Raw genomic sequence first — 19,521 nt, forward strand, 5'->3', positions numbered from 1 at the left:
TCACTCGGATGCGGGAACTTGGTCGTATTTCCAGCGGACTTTTCAGGCCGTGGTTTTCGACCGGCGTGAAATGACCAAAAAGACTGAAGAATAACCCGAAGCACTCTGACAGACAAGCAATCGACGAGTTGATGGCGATGATGTTTAAGATTGCGTGTATCATATTTTGTACCCTAGGGTGGCTCATTGAAGCTCCCGCTGTCCCAGGACTGGACACTATCTCCAATCTCAAATGCATTCCCAAATTCAAAGACATTCCCGAATTCAAAGATATTGCCCAGTTCATAATTATTCCCAAATTCAAGGTTGTGAGTTGGTGGACATGCTTCGCCAGTACCTGCCACCACAACAGATGGCGAATTGGTTGAGACTGACAATTTGCTAGGTCCAATCATGGCAAATTTTGGAGGTACGAGAGAAAGGAAAGTCAGCCACTTCTGATGCAGTGGGCCGTTGAACTGATCCGTGACCTGCTTGATATCTTCAGGCTGTAAAGGCTCGACGATTTTGTGTACCAGCGCATCGTAACAGTCTATGAATCAAATAGTCAGAAATCGGAGGTCTCGCTCATTGTTTGAGAGAAGATAACCACGTACCAAGGAGAAATTGAGGTAGAGTCCAGTGTCTGGCGTAGTTATGTAGAAAAAGTCTGACGATATTCTTTCGCCTGACAACTTGTTCGCGCAGCTGTGGCCTGGACACGCCACTGGATAGTCCATGCAAATGCAACAGCATGAGAAGAGATAGGCAGATGAAGCACACGGCTGGGTCGATGGATGGGGGACACGGCGAATCCCACTGTTGGATAACCTCGACCATGCGGTAGCAAACCTCGAGATTTTCCTGCCATCGAGCATCCCACTCAGATGGGTTGAGAGAATGACACGGAAGACGGATGATGAGACGTGCGCTGTGGACTTTCAGCAACGTTAGCAGCCGCCAATGGAAGTGGGCATCTGATTCTCCGTGAAGGATGTCACGCGTCTGCCGCATATAGTTGGTTGGCAACGCCAGCTGCACGGCGCTCAAATGGTCTTCCAACGCCGACATCCGCTCCCCAAGCGAGGTACATGGGTTTTGGCCATACAAGCGGTGCGTGGTTACGACTTCTTTGAGCAGGATGCTGACAACCAGATGAAGGCTGGAAGCCTTGTCGCCTTCGGATCGCGAGATGTCCTGGACAAGCGTCCACAAACCTGCCGCATCTGGCGGTAGGAAAAGCTTTTGCGGTGTGAGGTTCTGGTTAGGATCGAGCTGCGGTGTGCTTCCCACGAGCGCTGTCCGTATGCTCTGCGTCTCAACTTGGTGTGGTGTTGCCGTCGAGAAGCTGGCGTAGCAGTCCAGAATATACACGCACCACCAGATATGGCGCCAATCTTCCAACATCGGCTCGCTCATCTTGTCCCAACCGAACGAAACTCGGTTTTGGACACTGTCGATCTGGTGCAGTCCACATTGGTACGCCTTCTGGGTTAGAACGGCAATGCGAATTGCCTCAGCCTTCCCCGGGGTCTGGTGAAAACAATACCACGCGAGAAGACAGGCTGTGCGCCATTGATTGAGGGCGAGCGGTTCGACGACACTATCCACATCGACCGTCGTAGAGTCAGCCAAGCTCGATAGCGCCGCATGTACATCCACATTGCCGCACCAGAAGTCTGTCTCCATGGCTTTTGTAGACAGCGCGTATATGACAGACGGCAAGGGATCAACTATCGCGCCATTCTCGACCTGCTCCAAGAGTGTTCCCTGCCGGAATAAAGGAAAAACAGCGTTTATAGTGCAGTCAAAACGCTGACCCCTAGACTTGGCATTAGTTTCGTTTACGGCCTCCTTTCGATTCATGACTGACAATTCAAAGACCTGGCTCGGGAAAAGGACTGAACAGTATAATGCTAGTGTCTCTGTGGCATCAAATGAGAGATGCGGTGTGATGGGCTGGGTCTGGTCGGGAGAAGTAGACGGTTGATCTGCTCCCGGCGGCGTAAAATTCGGCGTCGCTTTGTCAGTGATTTGACGAGCTGTCGTGTGGTCTATGTCAGAGTCAATAAACGAAGTCATCTCGTCTTCGAGCCAACGCACCATCTTCAGGGGTCTGTTGCAGCTTCCGAGAAACTTTCACAGTTCTACGTGAGCCTTTGGTAGGCCCTGGTCTCTTCCGCACGTGCGAATAAGTGCAAGGTTCTCCAGCATCGCTGCAGTTTAAGCAGCTTGGTTGCGTCAAGTCGCCTACATACGTTCACCGCCAGCGATCAGTAAAAGCGCCGGCGTCCTCTGTCGCATCCGAGCACCTACACTTGATCTTTTTCCTAGCTCAAGTCAGTAGAGGGAATATATGGGGACGGTGAGCCAATGCTTACAAGATACAACGGTCACACACCCGATTCAGTTGAGCAGGTCGGTCGGAGTGGGCCACGCTCGATGCCCATCGGATTGGACCGCCGGGGTTTGGTGGAGACGGCTTCGCCCCGGACATGGTGGAGGAGGTGTGATGGATGGTCTTTCAGGCTGGGAACGGCTAACGGCAGGTCTGCAGCTGCGTAACGAGGTGTAGAGTGTTGACTAGTCAATCCTGCCACAGTCGGTGTGATGCTCTCGGGATGCTTGATCAAGCTTCTGATTCGGACTGCCAACAAGTCAGCATTCCAGAGTCGACGGTCGACAGAGCACGAGACGAGAGTGGGCGAGCAAGGGAAGCCGAGTTTAAATTCAGGGGCGAAAACACAGAGCGCACCAAATGGCTTGTGCAATTCGAAACGCGTCATTGGGCTGTGCGTCTGCGTCTGCGCCGTGCTGACATTCGAATTCCGGCTGCTCCGCCGACTCCAATGAAGCCGCGGATCGACGGATCCACTACCGGTGAATTAGTACTACTACCGGTATTTAGACATACCTTAGTACAGTACTACTCAGACACGCGTCCAGCCTCGTTAAGAATAGCAAAGTGTGGAGATTGAAGAGCTATATAGACCGGCTCGAGTGCTTGAGGCTATGTAAGATGGAGCAACCATCATGAGATGACAGTTTTGTATCGATACATGAACATCTACGGACACCGAGGCAGTTTCAGCCAGATTCACTACCAAACCAACTGCCAAGCTGGCTACCCTATACCTCTAGTGAAATCGGTCTCCGCGGGGTGGCGGATACCTATCCCTTCATTAGGCGGCGAGACGGAACTAGGTAACGACGAGGGGTCAGTAAGGATTGTAAAAGCAGGGGAGATATCCAGAGGTGTCAGGAAATGAGGAGTTTTAAGTATTTGGTAAGGGTCTGTTATGTTTTCTCAATCTTTGCATGAGCTTTGCCAAGCAAATGCGCCAAAAGACGGCATAGGGCAGATGCGGACGCAAAGGAAAGCCACGAACATGTCGCTCTGTTGCAGGTATCGGTACAGAAATATACTTTTTCCCATATATCTTTATGCTCTGTTTTCTTGCTGAAAAATTCTGGATTATTCCGTACAACTTGAACAACCCCATCGTCCGGCGCCCTGAGATGCTCATGGAGTGGCAGATAGCATACACCGTAAATGTATCATTTCGTGGCGCTGTTCTCGGACGAATCAAAGCGTTTGATATGAATGTCTGTCCGTGTTCATCTTAGTGTATCTGCATATATTGAGAGCTTTTCAGACATTTAATGCGGAGGCGTATAGTGCCCGAGGAGGATTTGCGTGCTACTATATAAAGACGATTGTCTGGCAAGGGTCACCGCTGCTCACACAGGTATCAGAGAGACTGCTCGTCCTGCTGCTGCCGTTGAACTCATTTTGAAATGGTAGCCTTGGCCTCAACCATCAAAAGCTTGGAGCTGAATCCAGCTCGAAAAGTAAACTTTCCATCGGGAATTACCCACCTCTTTTCAGTCGCAGCCCAGAAGCTCAAATCCCTTCTCATAAGTTCAAACGATACCTTCTTCTTTTCCCCACGCTTAAGATGCACTTTCTCGAAGCCCCTAAGCACTTTGACAGGCGTGTTTTCAGGAGTGGTGTCCTTGGGGAAGGAGACATATAGTTGAGGCACAGCGTAGCCTGCAGAGCTTCCCACGTTGCTTATCTCGACTGTAACATTTGCGACAGTCGCCCAAAGATCTTTAAGTCCTCCAGGAGCAATACCCTTGGATTTATCTGCGAGACTGGATACCCCAGACTTGACCTTGATCTGAAGATCACGCCCCATCTGGAACTTTGTGTAAGAAAGCCCGAACCCGAACTCATACGCCGGGTCGATACCTTCAGCATCGAAGTGCCGGTAATCGATCATCTGCCCCTCGTTGAAATCTGCATTCCATGCATCGGGACTGATGTCTGAAGACGTCAGGTTGACTATAGCTGGGCCGTAGTCTGACTGGTTCTTGGGAATCGAATATGGGAGACGGCCCGATGGCTCAACGTCGCCCCAGAGAAGATCGACGATAGAATTGCCAGACTGCTCTCCTGGGTAGTGGGCCAACAAGATGGCTGTGACATTCTCGTTGTCCGCCCATGGCATCGAAATAACCCCAGGGGCGTGTACGACGACAATCGTGTTTGTACATATAGATGCTGTACTCTCCACAACTGCCGTGGCGTTCCACTCGAGGTCAATTGACTGCCTGTCATGACCTTCTCCAGCGTATGCCTTGAGGAAGACAAGACAGACTTCAGGAGTCGGATAAATCGTCCTGAATCGGCCATCCATTATCTCGTTGTTGTCAAGGAGGACCTGCACCCGACCGCCGAGGGCATCGACACGCTTCTGAATAGCCTCCAGAGGTGTCACAAGCTTCGTATGTCGAACGGTTCCTGACCCGCCGCCAATATCGACCGTGCCCATCTCAAAGCCTTCTGTTTGGCTACCGAGGAAGACCGAGCCAATAGTCGGATACGAAGCGTCGTTTCCGAAAACGCCGAATTGCTTCTCCCCTGTCAAGGGCAGAGTTCCGTTCAGATTCTTAAGCAGGACTGTTCCCGCAGCGCCAACTTCGCGGATCAGCTTCGCGTGGTCACGGCGAACATCGCGGGCGGGGACTTCTGGGTAGTACGCGGCAAGGCTGGAACCATGGCCGTACTGGTAGGTCAACATGGCAGCCCCGTTGGCAGGATCCAAGGAAGGAAAGTTCTTGTCTTGGCGCAAAGCGAAATATGGTGTGAGAACTCTTTCAGCCATGTTGCTGAGGCGGGCTTTCGATACAGTGCCGTTGTTGACGGCCTCGAGAAGCAACTCGCCAAAATACGCTGGACCCGCGAGCGCGCTCACATTGCCTGGCATTTCAACATCCAGCCCAGCATTGGCAAAGTCCGTCGTTCCATGGGTGGCGTACCAGTCAGATACGACATATCCTGGAAACGCCAGCTCGTCCTTCAGGATCGACAGCGTCTCCGGGTTAGCGCAGGAGTAGGTTCCGTTGACGCGATTATAGGAGCACATAACAGTTGCCGTCCCCGCCTGGACGGCATTTGCAAAGGGCCACAGATATAGTTCGTGGAGTGTGCGATCGTCAATGTTGGCAGAAATGGCTTCTATGACAGTTCCGTCATCCTGGGTGGTTTGAGTTCGCTGGGTTTCTTGTTCGTTTCCAATGTAGTGTTTGGAGCATGCCTGAACACTGACGGACTGGATACCAGATACTGAAGCAGCCATGGCAATGCCTGCGAGGTATGGATCCGGACCAAAGCTTTCCCAGTTTCTTCCTCCCAGCGCATGGCGACCTATTGGCCCCGACGAAGGTCTGTGTAATGGTTAATTGATGTTGTCAAGTTGCAACACGAATTCCAGGTATAACTTGCCCTAGATGAACGTGAGAGCCTTTGTCTCTGAACTCGGTTCCAATGGCGACAGCGCGCTGGTACATGAGTTGTCTGTCCCAAGTCGCTGCCACAGTGATTCCAGACGGGAACACGCTAACGCCATCTGAGCGAGCATAACCACTCGGCCCATCTGAGAAGCATATCCCCTCGAAACCAAGGCGTTCAATAGCTCCAATTGCCCCGACGCAAGCCAGGCTTTTGCTAAGGTAGCCTCCGGAGACGAGGCCGACCTTCTCGGACGTGTCAAGTTGGGACACAAAACGGCTGGCCTTTTCAGATGCCGCCTTCCAGGCTGTATCAAAACAAGTCAGAAGCTGCTTCGTGCGTAAACTGTCTAGGTGGGGACTTACAAAGCGGCGATCCCGGGGACGATGCAGCTGCTGAGTCTAGCTGCAACAGCACAGCGGTGGCCACGAGGGCCCAAGTGTCACGAAAACGCATGGGAGAGAAGTAGTTGGGACAAGTCGAGTATAGGATGGAGGATAATGTTTCCTTCTTTTCTTCAAGACTCGACGGCTCTTAGACAGATATTTAAACTACGGATCACGAACTATCGTTATGGGGTACCCGAGGCAATGGGTCTGCTGCCGCCATACTCCATCATTCACCTCTGGAGCCGGTAGCGAAATATGGGGTAAAGAACGGGCCGAATAGAATAGACCGGAACCCTAGTCTAACTGGGACCGGGGAATGCGCACGCTAAGGTGTGTCTCCAGTTGGCACTTGACAGCGAACAAACTGGGGAAGAGACTGGCTGAATCGATCCCCGCTGAATACGTCGTATTCACGTATTAATGCGTATTCGCGTCCCCCTGCGTTCTCGTAGCCTGGGTTCTACCAAACTTGAGCCGGTGAGACGTGGATGCAACTGATCCACAGGCAATCCGAGCCTCTCTCGTAGCCGATACGTGAATGCGATGGACACAGCCTTGATCAGATCCACCAACCGGCCGACAAAATGGCCCAGTACTCATGCATTGAATAATCTCAAGGGAGGTCAATTTGAGACAACTCAGAGGCAGCCGTGCAGGACAAAATGAAGATATAAATTATCTTTTCTCAGGTGTCTCGCTCTCATCCATCCGGTTTCCCTATACTCTCTTCGATACGCTCTTTTCTACAGCCGACTCTGGTATTTTTCCATCGATTTGACAAACAAGTCGCCATGTCTTCAGATTCCGACGCGAGTGCCGACACCGGGTTCAAATTATATCACTATGACCCTTCCGTTGCCGGGGCGGTTATTTTCGCTCTTTTCTTTGGCGCCGCCTCGTTCCGTCATATCCAGCTCATCATCAAGACGAGGACTTGGTCTTTCATCCCCTTCTTCGTAGGATGCCTATGTAAGATTGCTAGAGACTGGTGCTTTTGACGTTCTTGCTCGCCTTTTGCTGACGCTGTTCTTGGCTCAAGTCGAAACCATCGGATACGCCGCGCGCGCGTACTCCGCCAAACAAACTCCCGACTGGAGCCTGGTTCCGTACATCATTCAGAGCATGTTGATCCTTCTCGGTCCGGCCTTTTTCGCCGCATCCATCTATATGGTCCTCGGTCGTCTTATTCGAAACCTCGATGGGCAAGATTATTCTTTAATCCGGGTAAATTGGCTCACGAAGTTCTTCCTCCTGGGAGATATTCTGTCATTATTTGGACAATCTGGAGGTATGTCACCACTTGATGCCAGGAAGAATATTTCCAGATGCATCTCAAATCGCCAATAGTTTAATCGTCTATATCGGGAACCACTAGATGATCTGACAAACTCATAGGTGGCGGTTTACTCGCAATGGCCGACTCCGAATCATCCATTAACACCGGTAACAATGTCATCCTGCTTGGCCTGGCTATCCAACTCATCTTTTTTGGCTTTTTCATTATTGTCACTGCTGTATTCCACGTCAGAATCTCGAGACGCCCGACTATAAAATCACAGACCACCAGCAGCCCATGGAGGAAGTTCATCTTGGTGCTCTATTTCGCCAGCCTGCTTATCAGCGTGCGTTCCGTATTCCGCATGATAGAGTATGCGCAGGGGAACAACGGCAGCTTGATGCAGAAGGAGGTCTATTCCTACGTCTTGGATGCCCTGCTGATGCTTGCCGTTACGGCAGTGTTCGCCGTGTTCCATCCAAGCACTATTCTTGTGGAACATAAGATTTTAGATAGCGGTGTGGATTTTGAGGGAGTCCCCGACAGTTACCCTATGGCACCAGGACGTGGCGGCTACATGAGGAGTTGATTAAAATATCGGCGGCTCGGGGCAGAAGGTTAGAGGCTCTCAGTGATGGGTCAACAGGGCAACATTTTGGTAGATTGAATGCATTGGCTGCAATTAGAGTGTTCATATTTGGTATATGAGATTTCCTACAATATCGATTCATTTGTTACTAAACCACGTATCTCAAGTGAATGCGGGTTCTAACAGCTTATGACTTTGACTATAACGTACAAGAGACCAAGATAACAAGTAGCTCCACGTCACAGAAATCACAGCGTTGCATACTACACACCGCCTGCTTTCTTATCCTCTAGTAGCCATAACTCCATGAAGAGGTGGCGCGAATATTTTCGTCTACTCTCTCCCGCATTTGCTTCACCTGTTGTTGACGATTAGTCAGTACGAGACCGTGGATTGAGGTCTGGAAACTGCGCCGGTAACACCAAAGGATCGCAATGCGAAAACTCCCAGTTTACAGAGTGATGTCAATAATTCCAATTAACTTTGCTGCTTGGCATCTCTAATGGCTGCTATTTCACCGCCGATACGCGTATGCAATTAGACTTGCCAGACGTGATACGATCACCCACAGGTGAGTTTCGTCTGAGCGCTGTACGACAGACACGAACAAATGGATTGGGTGGAGCTTGTAATTCAGGCCGACAATATTGGTTTAAACCGCGTATTCGGTACCTTGGCAAGATTTTCTGCCGATCTGCCGGCTTTGGCCCTACCCCTTAACTAGGTTGCCATATATTTTCGAATACATGGCCAAGTATATAATACCCCTTCAAGCCTCGTAGTAAGATTTCAACTACACCAACAATCCGTCATGTGCAAACCAGCCTTCCTTGCGAGCTCGCTACTTTTTGGCTCTACCTACGGAGCTGTTTCTTGCAAGACCACTCCTTTCGACCCGACCTGGCCAAGCACTGAGTAATGGAATGCTTTGAACCAATCGGTCGGAGGTGAGTTGATCAAGACTCGACCGGTAGCATCATCATGCCTTGACGATAACCCCTTTGACTCGACTGTCAGCTGCGACACGGTGCAGGAAAACTGGTTCCACTCTGCTTTTCATGCCAGGCTCCCTGAGTCAATCGATTATTCCTACTGGGCCAACAGCTCCTGCGTGCCTCCAAACGACTACGCTTACAGCGAGCAGACATGTGAGATTGGTGGTCTGCCGCAGTACATCCTCAATGCGTCCACGGCGGAGACTATAGCAACAACAACGGCGTGGGCGAGCTCGCGGAACATCCGGCTCGTCATCAAAGGAACCGGACATGATCTCAACGGCAGGTGAGTGGATATGCTAGCCAGCCTAAATTCCTGGGGCAAAAGGTTGACGTGTTTAAAGGTCGAGCGGGGCATACGCGTTGTCAATTTGGACCCACCAGCTCAAGGAGATCGAGTTCGATGCACAATGGGCCCGTCCTCTCGGTAATGGAACAGAGCACGCAGCAATCATTGGGAGCGGTAGCAACTGGGGTGAAGTCCTCCAGGCTGCAGTTGCAATTGGTAGGACTGTGATAAGTGGACAGGACTCAACAGTTGGCCTCGGGGGCTTCATCGGGGGCGGTGGCCACGGTCCTCTTTCGAGTCACTACGGCCTCGCCGCCGACCAAGTCTTGCAGGCTACCGTTGTCACCACAGAGGGACAGGTCCTGGTAGCCAACGAGGCCCAGAACCAAGACTTGCTATGGGCCATCAGAGGCGGTGGGCCGGGTGTATTTGGCGTCGTAACCGAGTACGTGCTGCGTACATACCCTGTCCCCAGAAACGTTGTCATGAGCACCTTGTCTATTTCAATAATGGACAACTCGACGGAAGCTGCAAATGCATCTTGGGACGCTTTGGCATTATTCTACCGGTCTCTGCCGGATCTGATGGACCTTGGCATGACAGGGAACGGTAGGGCAACGACGGTCAACATGCCGCGGTCCGGCGAGGCCTTCGAGCGGGGAGTCGAGCTGTCGATGACCTTCTTTGCCTTCAACATCACTGCGGCTGCCTTTAAGTCGCTTCTGGAGCCCCTAAACCAAGAGATTCTTTCAGATGGGAGGAATCAGTCGTTGTCGGTCCAGCTTTCGGACCCAACCACCTTCTCCAGTTATATGTCCTTTTTCGCCGACCTGAACTCGTCTCCCAGTCGTGGAGGAGACATTAGCTTGGTTTCGAGCCGCTTGCTTGGTCGCCGGGAGCTGTCCTTCATCGAATTTCCCAGCTTGCGATCATACCTTCAAAAGATCACGCGGTCGCAGGTAGAAGGACGGACTTCTATGTTGGTCTTTGGCCTCCAAGGCGGACTTGGGCCTAAGGGAGTCGAGCCCGCCATGCGAGGCGCCTTAAACCCAGCCTGGAGGGAGGCCTACGTGCACCTCATCAGTACCGGAGCCAATATAAACATGACGGATTCTGCGCCGCACGACGCTTTGGCTGTTGCAGCTACATGGGTAGAGGAGAACAAGGAGGCTGTGTGGCGCGAGTGGGCGCCGAAGTCTGGCTCTTACATCGACGAGGCCAATCCTTTCAACGGAAACTTCCAATACGACTATTTCGGAGGAAATTACGATCGCTTGGTCCGTATCAAGGAGAAGTACGACCCCACTGCTAGCCTGTTTGCACTCTCCGGTGTGGGCAGTCACTTGTGGGATTACAACCTGAACAGCGGAAAACTCTGTCGAAAGTAGTGGAGTCTATTCACCTTGCATATCATGTGGAAATTTTGGGGCAGTGGAAGTAGACTATGCGCTGTAAGGGTGCTGGGGATGAATGGGTAGTATCTTTGGGCCCATACAGTTTTAACATTCTGACCGATAGCTAGCCTGGTTAGTGCTTGAAGTGGTGGTGCTACTTCTTATATAGAGATCACGCTTTTTTTTCTTTCTTAAAATAGACAAACCCTTTTATCTTGGCTCTGTTTCCATGGCCAAGGTGTCACAACAGCTCATGTCGTTGTACCGTACCTATCGACGGTAAATTGACGCGGAATCCTTCCCCCACTTATTGCCTTCGGGCTTTTGTATAACCAATGATTTAGGAAATCTAAACCTCATACAGCTTAGCTTTTGCCCATAAAAACCGCGTCAGTTTACCGAGTCGATACTTTGTTCTATCGAGGTGCATGCAAAAGCACTGTACCTAGGATTCCACAATGTCATATGTGCATCCTTGATCTGTAAATCCTTCCTAACTTCCTCTTTCCATTACATGTTGCTGCGGACGACGTCCTCCTCTGTCGGGTGGGTTTGGTCTTCACTAAGTCATCTCTCATCAGCAGAGCGCGCTACAATGTTCGAGTCAGGGATGATATGTGCCTCTACATTCAAGACTTCGCCACTAGTTGAAGTCAACATCGGAATTTGTCTTTCGTCCAAGCTACCATGAATTAAGATGTGGATGGTCGAAGGGCACCCTGTCTATTCAGGGGCTAACCTCAAGGCAGGTCTAGATTATGCAACATTGATCAGCCTTTCGGCTGTGAAAAGCTAGCGGTGAGATCAAGGAGGCTGCTGTAAGGGGCGAGCGCGGATCGCCGCTAGTTGGCACAGCCCGGAAGCGCGAAGGTTGGCTAGCGTAGCAGAATACTTGAATACGACGTATCCGTACCACGTATCAGCTAAGGTATGTTACATGTATCAAGATCGTCACCCCCAGAAATAAATATAGACTTGCGAAGTGGAAACGACTGGTGCAAATATAAAGCCACTTGGCACAAAGGACGCGTAGGTAATCTTAAAGAACCCTAGAACACTAGATAGGCTATTTGGCATCTTGAATTCGGTGTCTTTCTCCATTTCATTGCATGAGGAATCACGATTCTTTACCTCAACTCCCACCCCAGTCAGTCTGGCCATCTTCTACCAGATCTTTGCTTGCGATTGACACGCCAACCCCTCGACATCCGATTTTAATGTCTGTCCCAGACATGGCCGACAACAAAGCTGTTGATCTCGACTTCGTTGTGCCAGGAGACTTGCTCACCAAGCAGCCTGCAGTTAAAGGTTTGGGAACTCCAAGAATCACGACTCCATCACGCGCTTAGGGTTATTTGTATCTAAACGAAGTCATGAACAGATGATGGACGCCTCGATGTCGACCTGGATTCGCGCGTCGTCAAGTCTCTCTCGCTTTTCCTTCCAAACCTCAAGGGCATCCCAACACAAGATTACGAAGACGACTCCGAAGCGCCGCCCTACGAATATATAACCCCCCGAAATCCCGACTCGGAGCCGTTTCGAATCAAGCTCAACATCGTCATTCAGGTGGTCGGCAGTCGTGGCGACGTCCAACCATTCATCGCACTCGGCACGGAACTTCAAAAGCATGGACATCGAGTGCGGTTGGCGACGCACAATGTTTTCGACTCTTTTGTCCGCACGGCTGGACTAGAGTTCTTTCCTATTGGCGGCGACCCGGCCGAGTTGATGGCATATATGGTGCGCAATCCTGGATTAATCCCTAGTATGCAGAGTCTACGAGATGGCGATATCCAGAAGAAACGGAAAATGATGTCAGAAATGCTCAAAGGCTTCTGGCGATCCTGCATCGAATCTGATCCGATATCATCAGCCCCCTTCGTTGCGGATGCAATTATCGCTAACCCTCCGAGTTTTGCTCATCTGCACTGCGCGCAAGCTCTTGGCATACCCGTTCACCTGATGTTTACAATGCCGTGGACGAGCACCAGGGCGTTTCCCCATCCGTTGGCGAATATTAAGATTGGCAAAGGCTCTGGGACTGAACCTCTGACTGCCAATTATATATCCTACGCGGTTGTTGAATTTCTGACTTGGCAAGGGTACGTCACATGCATCCCCTTTGGAAATGCCAGGGTGAATAACTGATGTATTAATGATAGCCTCGGCGATATAATCAACGAGTGGAGGGAGGATATTGATTTAGAGCCGGTGGCCTTCTCAGAAGGGCCACGTCTTGCGGAAACATTACGGGTCCCCTTCACCTATTGCTGGTCTCCTGCACTGGTGCCCAAGCCAGCAGATTGGGGATCACATATTGGTAAGTCCCAGAATCAATCCAGGAACTTCATCACTTCTAACTAGAGGAGATGTTTGCGGATTCTTCTTTCGCGAGCCACCCAACTATACACCTCCGACCGATCTCGACGAATTCCTTCAACGCGGCCCACCGCCTGTCTACATTGGGTTCGGCAGTATTGTCATCGATGATCCGCAAAAGATGTCCGCGATGATAAACGAAGCTGTTCGCGTTACCGGAACACGGGCGCTTATCTCGAGGGGCTGGAGCAAGCTTGACGGTCCCGAGTCGGAGAACGTCATGTACCTAGGCGACTGCCCCCATGAGTGGCTATTCCAGCATGTGGCAGCCGTTGTCCATCACGGCGGTGCAGGCACAACCGCGTGTGGGCTTCTGAACGGACGGCCGACCACTATTGTCCCCTTCTTCGGAGAGTCAGTTTCCTAGTCCTCGAGTTACGCAACTCCCCGCCGTCAAGAACCAACTGACAATGGAATAGTCAGCCGTTCTGGGGCGACATGGTCGCCGCCGCAGGGGCTGGTCCGAAGCCTATCCCTCAAAAGTCTCTGACTGTTGAGACTCTTGCCGCAGCCATTCGTTTCTGTCTGACGCCAGAGGCTGCTGATGCGGCCCAGGAAATCGCAGCGAAGATGAAGACAGAGTCAGGAGTGAAAGCAGCCGTGTCGTCCTTCCACGCAAACCTTCCTACAAGGTACCTCGAATGCGACATTCTCAAGGGCTATCCAGCCGCGTGGGCCTTCAAGAAAGGACGAACTCGGATTACTCTATCCAAAGTTGCGGCCGAGATTCTCTCTACTCATCTCAAGATCGAGTTCAGTCGCATCCAGCTGTAAGGCGCCTCAAACTTCGAGACTGAAAACCCAAGGCTGACACTTTCTAGCAATGAAAGCCATCGAACCATCATCGAGACTCGCCGGTGGGACCCCATCACAGGTACCGTGTCCGCCGCAATGGGTGTGAGTTCCAGCTTGATAAAGGCTGCCACGGATGTTGTCGCGAGACCAGTGCAGGCATATCAAGATCAAAGAAAGAGCGGACCTGAGGATTCGAATATTTTACAGCCTACCACACATGTGAGTTTACCGCCTGCATTACCCGGGGTCCAGATGTCCGTAATCCCGAGAACGAAGCAGAATACAAGAGGATGTGTTGACCCTACGGCTGTGATGACGGCCGCTTCGTCTAGCATGGGAACTTTCTTGAAGCACTATGCTAGCGGTCTAATCATCATACCCTTCGCCTTTACCGAGGGCTTTCGAAGCATGCCGCTGCTGTACGGCGAAGAGGTCCGAGATTACGGGGAGATTCACGACTGGAGGTCTGGAGCTGTCGTTGGCGCCAAGTCTGTCTTCTACGGCGTTGTAGACGGAGTAGGGGGGCTTTTCATCCTTCCATATCGAGGTGCCCAGAGACAAGGTCCACTTGGGGCCGTGAAAGGCGTCGGTAAGGGATTTGCCGGTCTTTTTAGTAAGCTCTTTACTGGTAAGTCATCGTCCTCCATGGCCATAGCGATTGGATACTACATCAGTGTATAATCTAATGCGGATGTAATCAACAGCTACAATGGGGATGGCCGTGTATCCGCTCCAGGGCATTTACAAAAGCGTGTGGGCTACTGCCAATTCCAGAACTCGTCGTTCGATTCAGCTAGCAAAGCGTATAGAGGGTCGATACTTGACAGATAAGGCCCGAAAGGAGGGTGTTGAGGATAAAGTAGTGATGGATATATTTGACGCAATGAGAAAGGGAGAGTTGCCTGCTTGAGATTTTGGTATTTGACTTCGATTTGGGTAAATGAGGTCGACTCTTCAAATCGCAAGGATTCACCACAGGAGTTAACAATTATGTCATACTTAGTTCTTCCAAAGACAAGCCCATGCGCTTAAGAGGAAAGTTGATTAATTAAAAACACGTTCTTAATGAATTGATCTCCCAGCATCTTACTACCTATTTACACGTACGGAGGTCTCTCCACTCTCCCATCTCTTGTTTCCATCTCAACCTCACTCGTCTCCTCAAGACGAAAGTTACCAGGGAATCTCCACGCAAACGCCACGACAACCCCAAACATCAAAACTGCGTCAAAGACATAAAGAGTCCACTCGTTACGCAGTGGATAGCCATCATACCCCATTATATACTCCACAACGCGGAAAATCGAACGTACCATGATCAAGGCGCTGACAACGTAAAGCATCAACATTGTGCTCTTCCAGGTGGACTTTTCATCAAGAGATGCTGCCGAGGGCTGCCGCCGGATCCTGACGTGGAACATGGCCGCTGTTGTGGCGAATAGCCCAAACATGATGATTTGGACAAATAGTCCCCCCAGGATAATGTTCTCCCCCATCTTCATTGAATCAGCGGTAACCAAGACCCCAGCGCCACTGGCTTGAACAACAAAAGATAGAATGTCGCCGCTGACAAAGATCTTGGTGAGCCACTTCAAGGGAACGATGGATAGCGATTCAGCGCCGACACTCCGAATCACGCGAGCCAAAACCATGTATACCGACGCGGCGAAAAGGGCTGGTGCGACGAGGATGAAGGTGCTCTGGATGACATAAGGCATGAGCTTCTCGGTTTGGTCTCTGGCCGTTGCCCGAGCGGCGTAGCCGACGAGCTCAACTGAAGGGACTCGAATCAGAAACAGATACAACGCGCGAGCATTTTGGGGAAGGACGAGACGAACGGAGGCCACCGATAACAAAGGCGGTGCAGAACCATGCACGGCTCTTGAACATGCGCCATGCTATGTAGGCGGTTCCCAAGGCGAACAAGGCTGTGAATATGCCTGCAGCTGGTGTCGATGGGATGTAACGCCAGAGGTAATAATCCCCTCTGTAAGGCTTCAATTCTGGCATCTTGGGTCGTAGGTGGAGTATCCTCGGCGGGGAACGGCAGCAATTCGACGAGATGGAGGGTTCGGTCGGTAATACAGGCAGGCCAGTGGCGCGAGAGTAACGAGAGGGTTGTTCCAATGCGAGGGGAGGCAGAGGCTAAAATAGCAAGAAGATGTTTACAACCTGACCCAGCTGCGGGGTAGAGGAGCATGATATATAAACAATGATATCTTAATCCTTGACACTGAGCCCATAATTAAAGTGACAACGGTTGACGCGTAAAAGATCTCATTCGCTCGTATAAAGCGAGAGAGATACGGTCTTGTTAGCTTGAGCTAGTCTACTCGGCGGATCAACCCGATTTGCCCATTTCCGGCACGAAAGTACTTCTACCTGCATCGCAGTAGCGCCATCCTCGAAATACGAGTATTCAGATACGAGTATATACGTATACGTATTCAATACGGTGATGGAACAAGCTAGTTCGTGCGGGGCGACTGCTCATCCACAGTGCGTCCGGGGTTGAGACGAAGCCAAGCAGAACTCCCTTGGGTGGCCATTAGTAGCCAGAGCCCTCTATTTTCCCCTTTCAATATTCCCATCCATCTCCGCTGTACGACGTATTCGTTCCATTTCGGCCGCCGGAACGAGATGACACCCCCAGAATCCGCGCAAATCAAGTCCCGTCGACCGCACCGAAAATCAAGGCGCGGGTGCGCCGTGTGCAAGAAACGTCGTATCAAATGCGATGAGCGCCATCCGCAGTGCGGCAACTGCGTCGTCACCCATCGCGTGTGCTCGTACCTGGAGCAAAGCGCCGGGAATGGCTCCGGCGCCTCCACGGGAGCGGTCACGGCCGCACCCAGAAGCTCCGGGGCGAGTCCGGGGCCAAGCCTGAGCAGCGGCGCCGGCGAAGGCGGACGACGATCGGCCGGGCCTATAGATTTGGGCGCGGTTTTCGATGCTCCCGGCGGAGGACCTACCTTCACAGTCATTCATATGGCTCTGCTTCACCATGCTGAGGTTAATATGGCCGAATACATGGCGCTCCAGGGCGTCATTCGGCCCATCATCGACGCCGCTATCCACAACGCCGTCACGGCACCCTACCTTCTCGACCAGCTCCTCGCCCTCTCCGCGCTGCATCTATCAACCCAAGACTTGACCAAGGCATCGAACTACCGGCAACAAGCTACCGAACTGCAGACTCGTGCCCTGGGTATGTTCAACCAGATACGAGAGGATATATCCGAGTGCAACTACATGCCTACATTTCTCTTTGCCACGCTCCTTGGTATCCACGTGCTGCGAGAGACCTTGGCTGATCACCACCTCGCGCTGAGCGATTTCGTCGGTGCCTTTGTTGGATATGCACGCCTCCATCGCGGGGTCCGGGCTGTCACAAACGTATACTGGGAATCCATCGTCCATTCAGACTTGAAGCCACTGCTTTACATCACGAACTGGACCGATCTGGCCGAGAATCGGACCCCAGGGCTTGAGACTGCCGACTTAAAAGGGTTCCTTGAATCGTCAGATCTTGCACCCTCGTCTATCAAGGCTTGTATCGGCGCGTTAGATTGGGTCCAGTGGGTAATAGACATGATCGCAATGGAGCCCTCCAGGTTTGATCTGGCGGTGCATGCAACCATGGCATGGCCTTTGATGATCCCGGACGAGTACATCGACGGTGTATATCAACACCGGCCAGAGGCTCTCGTTGTGCTAGCCTACTATGCTGCGATTCTTCATCAACACCGACGTTATTGGGTTTTTGGGAATGCTGGATCAAGTTTGATACAATTTATAACCTTGCATGTTGGCGGCTTCTGGGCTGATGTATTGACTTGGCCACAAAATGTCATTTCCTCAGAGAGGTCTTTGTCAGAATAAAGCTTGAGTACTGATGACCAGAATGTACGTATATGCAAAATAAGTTTAGCTTCAAGTTCATATTCTTGTCCCTGGGGCGGTGGAAGTGACAACTCGATCAATACTGTCATACTTCAAAATGCAGCACATATTAATTTATAATTTAATTGTTCGTCTCTATTCACTGGGTTCGCGAGCTAACCTCGTGCAATATAGAAGCGACGCAAGACAATAGCATTTAAAAACGAAACGTGTAATTAAGGGTCAATCTCCACAACCGATGAGCACCCCAGGGATTATGAGTTGCACGCAGCATGCTGTAGCCAATCCAAAGCTTAAAATCTACCCGTTTAGGTCTAAGTCCTTTCGTCAGGCTGCTTCTATCAGTGGCTGGCGCACTGGTTGCGAGACCGTTTGCGTTGAAACAGGGCCCCTGATCTGACGCTTTTGCAACAGGCATGTAACCGGATGCCAACATAACCGTGCCCAGGTGTCTAAATAGGCATTCTGTGCGAAGGAGTCTCTCACGCGTCAAATGTTTTATTCTCAACCAGCCGCCAAATGCGATGAACGCGGATGGCCCGGAAGTCCGATGTCAGCCTCTCGAAAATGGTGCTGACATTGCCAGCGATTGAATGTGTGGAGAACTCAGGTCCACATCGTCTTGTGCATCACTCAATCAACCTCTGAGTCTTAGTAGTGGGGATATTTAACAGGGAATGATGGCTCGGCCACGAACTATAGGTGAGGGTTATTAATCTGTAGGGCGGGCATCAATCGTTGGGATTATGGCTGTCCTCGGAGCGAGCAATGAAATGGCAAGTTATATTTATCCCTGCAGAGACTTAGCCACAGGCCATAGCCTCGGGCCGGTCTGACTAGCTTACAGCACCATCCGATAAGCTGGTTATTTCATCGGGCGTCAGAATGACGCGAATGAAGACGAAGATGGACGAGGACGGGAGGAATCACTATGACATGATGCTCATCGCAATAGCAAATCCAGTAGGATGGAATCGATAGCCATCAACCCAGATTTTACTCGATTCTTCGCATGTTCAATTACTAATCCCTGCGATATTCATCTCGCGTGCGTCGATGCTTTTCTGCGACGACGAGAACAAGGCTGAATCGGACGCGCCCCGGTAAAAGCGGCGGAGTAAGGCGGTGTTGTGTCGATCCCACAGGGCACAATTCTATGAGAGTTTACCAGGATACAGGGGAAATTAGCTGCACGCGACCTGCTTGCCCGAGCCTGTGCTGAAGCTCATTCTGACCCAGCAACTGAATCGTCAGCTTCTTCGAATCTGCACGCGGCGGTCCGGGAGCTAATATACGGGTATCCCCCGTCCTTCCCTCCCACGGAATCACAGAAAAGACCGAGAAATGAGAAAAACAACACGCCATCACGGCCGTTATCTCCGGGGGCTGAGGGCGCTGGCCGAGCTACAGTCTGTGCTGAAGCGACGGTGCGATTCAAGGATGGCCTGTGGGGGCCGAAGGAGCGGCAAGCATGTCGCACTATCACCAGGCCGGCGTAGGGCTTACAATCCCTGCTATTATTGGACAAGACGAGGCTTTTACTGGAGTCTCTAGACGCATTCCCAGCCTTGGATTGAGGCTTACGCAGCCATATGCGCCGTTTCCCCTGTCCAAGACGGAGCTGGCCACCAACCGGAGGCTGGCAACTCCAGACTTATATTGCCGCCGATCCGTTTCTCCACAGTGACAACTAGCCTCCGAAACGTACAAGGGACGAACAGCCCCCAGCCTGA

The 19,521-nt window shown here is 51.4% G+C and overlaps 8 protein-coding genes across 8 annotated transcripts; 4 read left to right on the top strand and 4 right to left on the bottom strand.

The window, feature by feature from the left end:
- Positions 1-158: 158 nt before the first annotated feature.
- On the bottom strand, positions 159-2,476 carry BGZ61DRAFT_589546 (uncharacterized protein; the record flags this gene model as incomplete). Its single annotated transcript, XM_046256584.1, has 6 exons — positions 159-532; positions 597-1,801; positions 1,853-2,033; positions 2,083-2,229; positions 2,296-2,309; positions 2,361-2,476. 6 exons carry the CDS (start codon positions 2,474-2,476, stop codon positions 174-176), a joined length of 2,022 nt encoding a protein of 673 aa, XP_046102728.1. The 3' UTR covers positions 159-173.
- A 1,291-nt stretch (positions 2,477-3,767) lies between these two features.
- On the bottom strand, positions 3,768-6,232 carry BGZ61DRAFT_507108 (glycosyl hydrolase family 3 N terminal domain-containing protein; the record flags this gene model as incomplete). The annotated part of the gene is made up of 3 exons (XM_046251891.1): positions 3,768-5,712; positions 5,771-6,083; positions 6,142-6,232. The coding sequence occupies 3 exons, from the start codon at positions 6,230-6,232 to the stop codon at positions 3,768-3,770; spliced, it is 2,349 nt and encodes a 782-aa protein (XP_046102729.1).
- Positions 6,233-6,956: 724 nt separating this feature from the next.
- On the top strand, positions 6,957-8,030 carry BGZ61DRAFT_479451 (RTA1 like protein-domain-containing protein; the record flags this gene model as incomplete). Its single annotated transcript, XM_046249105.1, has 3 exons — positions 6,957-7,134; positions 7,205-7,453; positions 7,561-8,030. 3 exons carry the CDS (start codon positions 6,957-6,959, stop codon positions 8,028-8,030), a joined length of 897 nt encoding a protein of 298 aa, XP_046102730.1.
- Positions 8,031-8,561: 531 nt separating this feature from the next.
- Positions 8,562-10,833, top strand: BGZ61DRAFT_507109 (FAD-dependent monooxygenase; the record flags this gene model as incomplete). Its single annotated transcript, XM_046251892.1, has 3 exons — positions 8,562-8,601; positions 8,978-9,311; positions 9,370-10,833. 3 exons carry the CDS (start codon positions 8,562-8,564, stop codon positions 10,700-10,702), a joined length of 1,707 nt encoding a protein of 568 aa, XP_046102731.1. The 3' UTR covers positions 10,703-10,833.
- A 1,107-nt stretch (positions 10,834-11,940) lies between these two features.
- On the top strand, positions 11,941-14,795 carry BGZ61DRAFT_533890 (uncharacterized protein; the record flags this gene model as incomplete). The annotated part of the gene is made up of 7 exons (XM_046254067.1): positions 11,941-12,016; positions 12,090-12,813; positions 12,874-13,031; positions 13,081-13,444; positions 13,510-13,860; positions 13,912-14,513; positions 14,590-14,795. 7 exons carry the CDS (start codon positions 11,941-11,943, stop codon positions 14,793-14,795), a joined length of 2,481 nt encoding a protein of 826 aa, XP_046102732.1.
- A 145-nt stretch (positions 14,796-14,940) lies between these two features.
- BGZ61DRAFT_589549 (RTA1 like protein-domain-containing protein) lies at positions 14,941-16,136 on the bottom strand. The gene is made up of 2 exons (XM_046256585.1): positions 15,724-16,136; positions 14,941-15,659 (listed from the first exon to the last, which is right to left on the bottom strand). Exons 1-2 carry the CDS (start codon positions 15,893-15,895, stop codon positions 14,983-14,985), a joined length of 849 nt encoding a protein of 282 aa, XP_046102733.1. The 5' UTR covers positions 15,896-16,136; the 3' UTR covers positions 14,941-14,982.
- A 328-nt stretch (positions 16,137-16,464) lies between these two features.
- BGZ61DRAFT_454350 (Upc2 protein) lies at positions 16,465-17,865 on the top strand. The gene has a single exon (XM_046246206.1). It carries the CDS (start codon positions 16,526-16,528, stop codon positions 17,765-17,767), a length of 1,242 nt encoding a protein of 413 aa, XP_046102734.1. The 5' UTR covers positions 16,465-16,525; the 3' UTR covers positions 17,768-17,865.
- A 713-nt stretch (positions 17,866-18,578) lies between these two features.
- On the bottom strand, positions 18,579-19,314 carry BGZ61DRAFT_454352 (uncharacterized protein). Its single transcript, XM_046246207.1, has one exon. The coding sequence runs from the start codon at positions 19,151-19,153 to the stop codon at positions 18,953-18,955; it is 201 nt and encodes a 66-aa protein (XP_046102735.1). The 5' UTR covers positions 19,154-19,314; the 3' UTR covers positions 18,579-18,952.
- Between the last annotated feature and the right edge of the window lie 207 nt (positions 19,315-19,521).

The sequence above is a fragment of the Ilyonectria robusta genome (genome assembly GCF_021365365.1).
Source record: "Ilyonectria robusta strain PMI_751 chromosome Unknown BGZ61scaffold_13, whole genome shotgun sequence".
Classification (NCBI taxonomy): domain Eukaryota; kingdom Fungi; phylum Ascomycota; class Sordariomycetes; order Hypocreales; family Nectriaceae; genus Ilyonectria; species Ilyonectria robusta.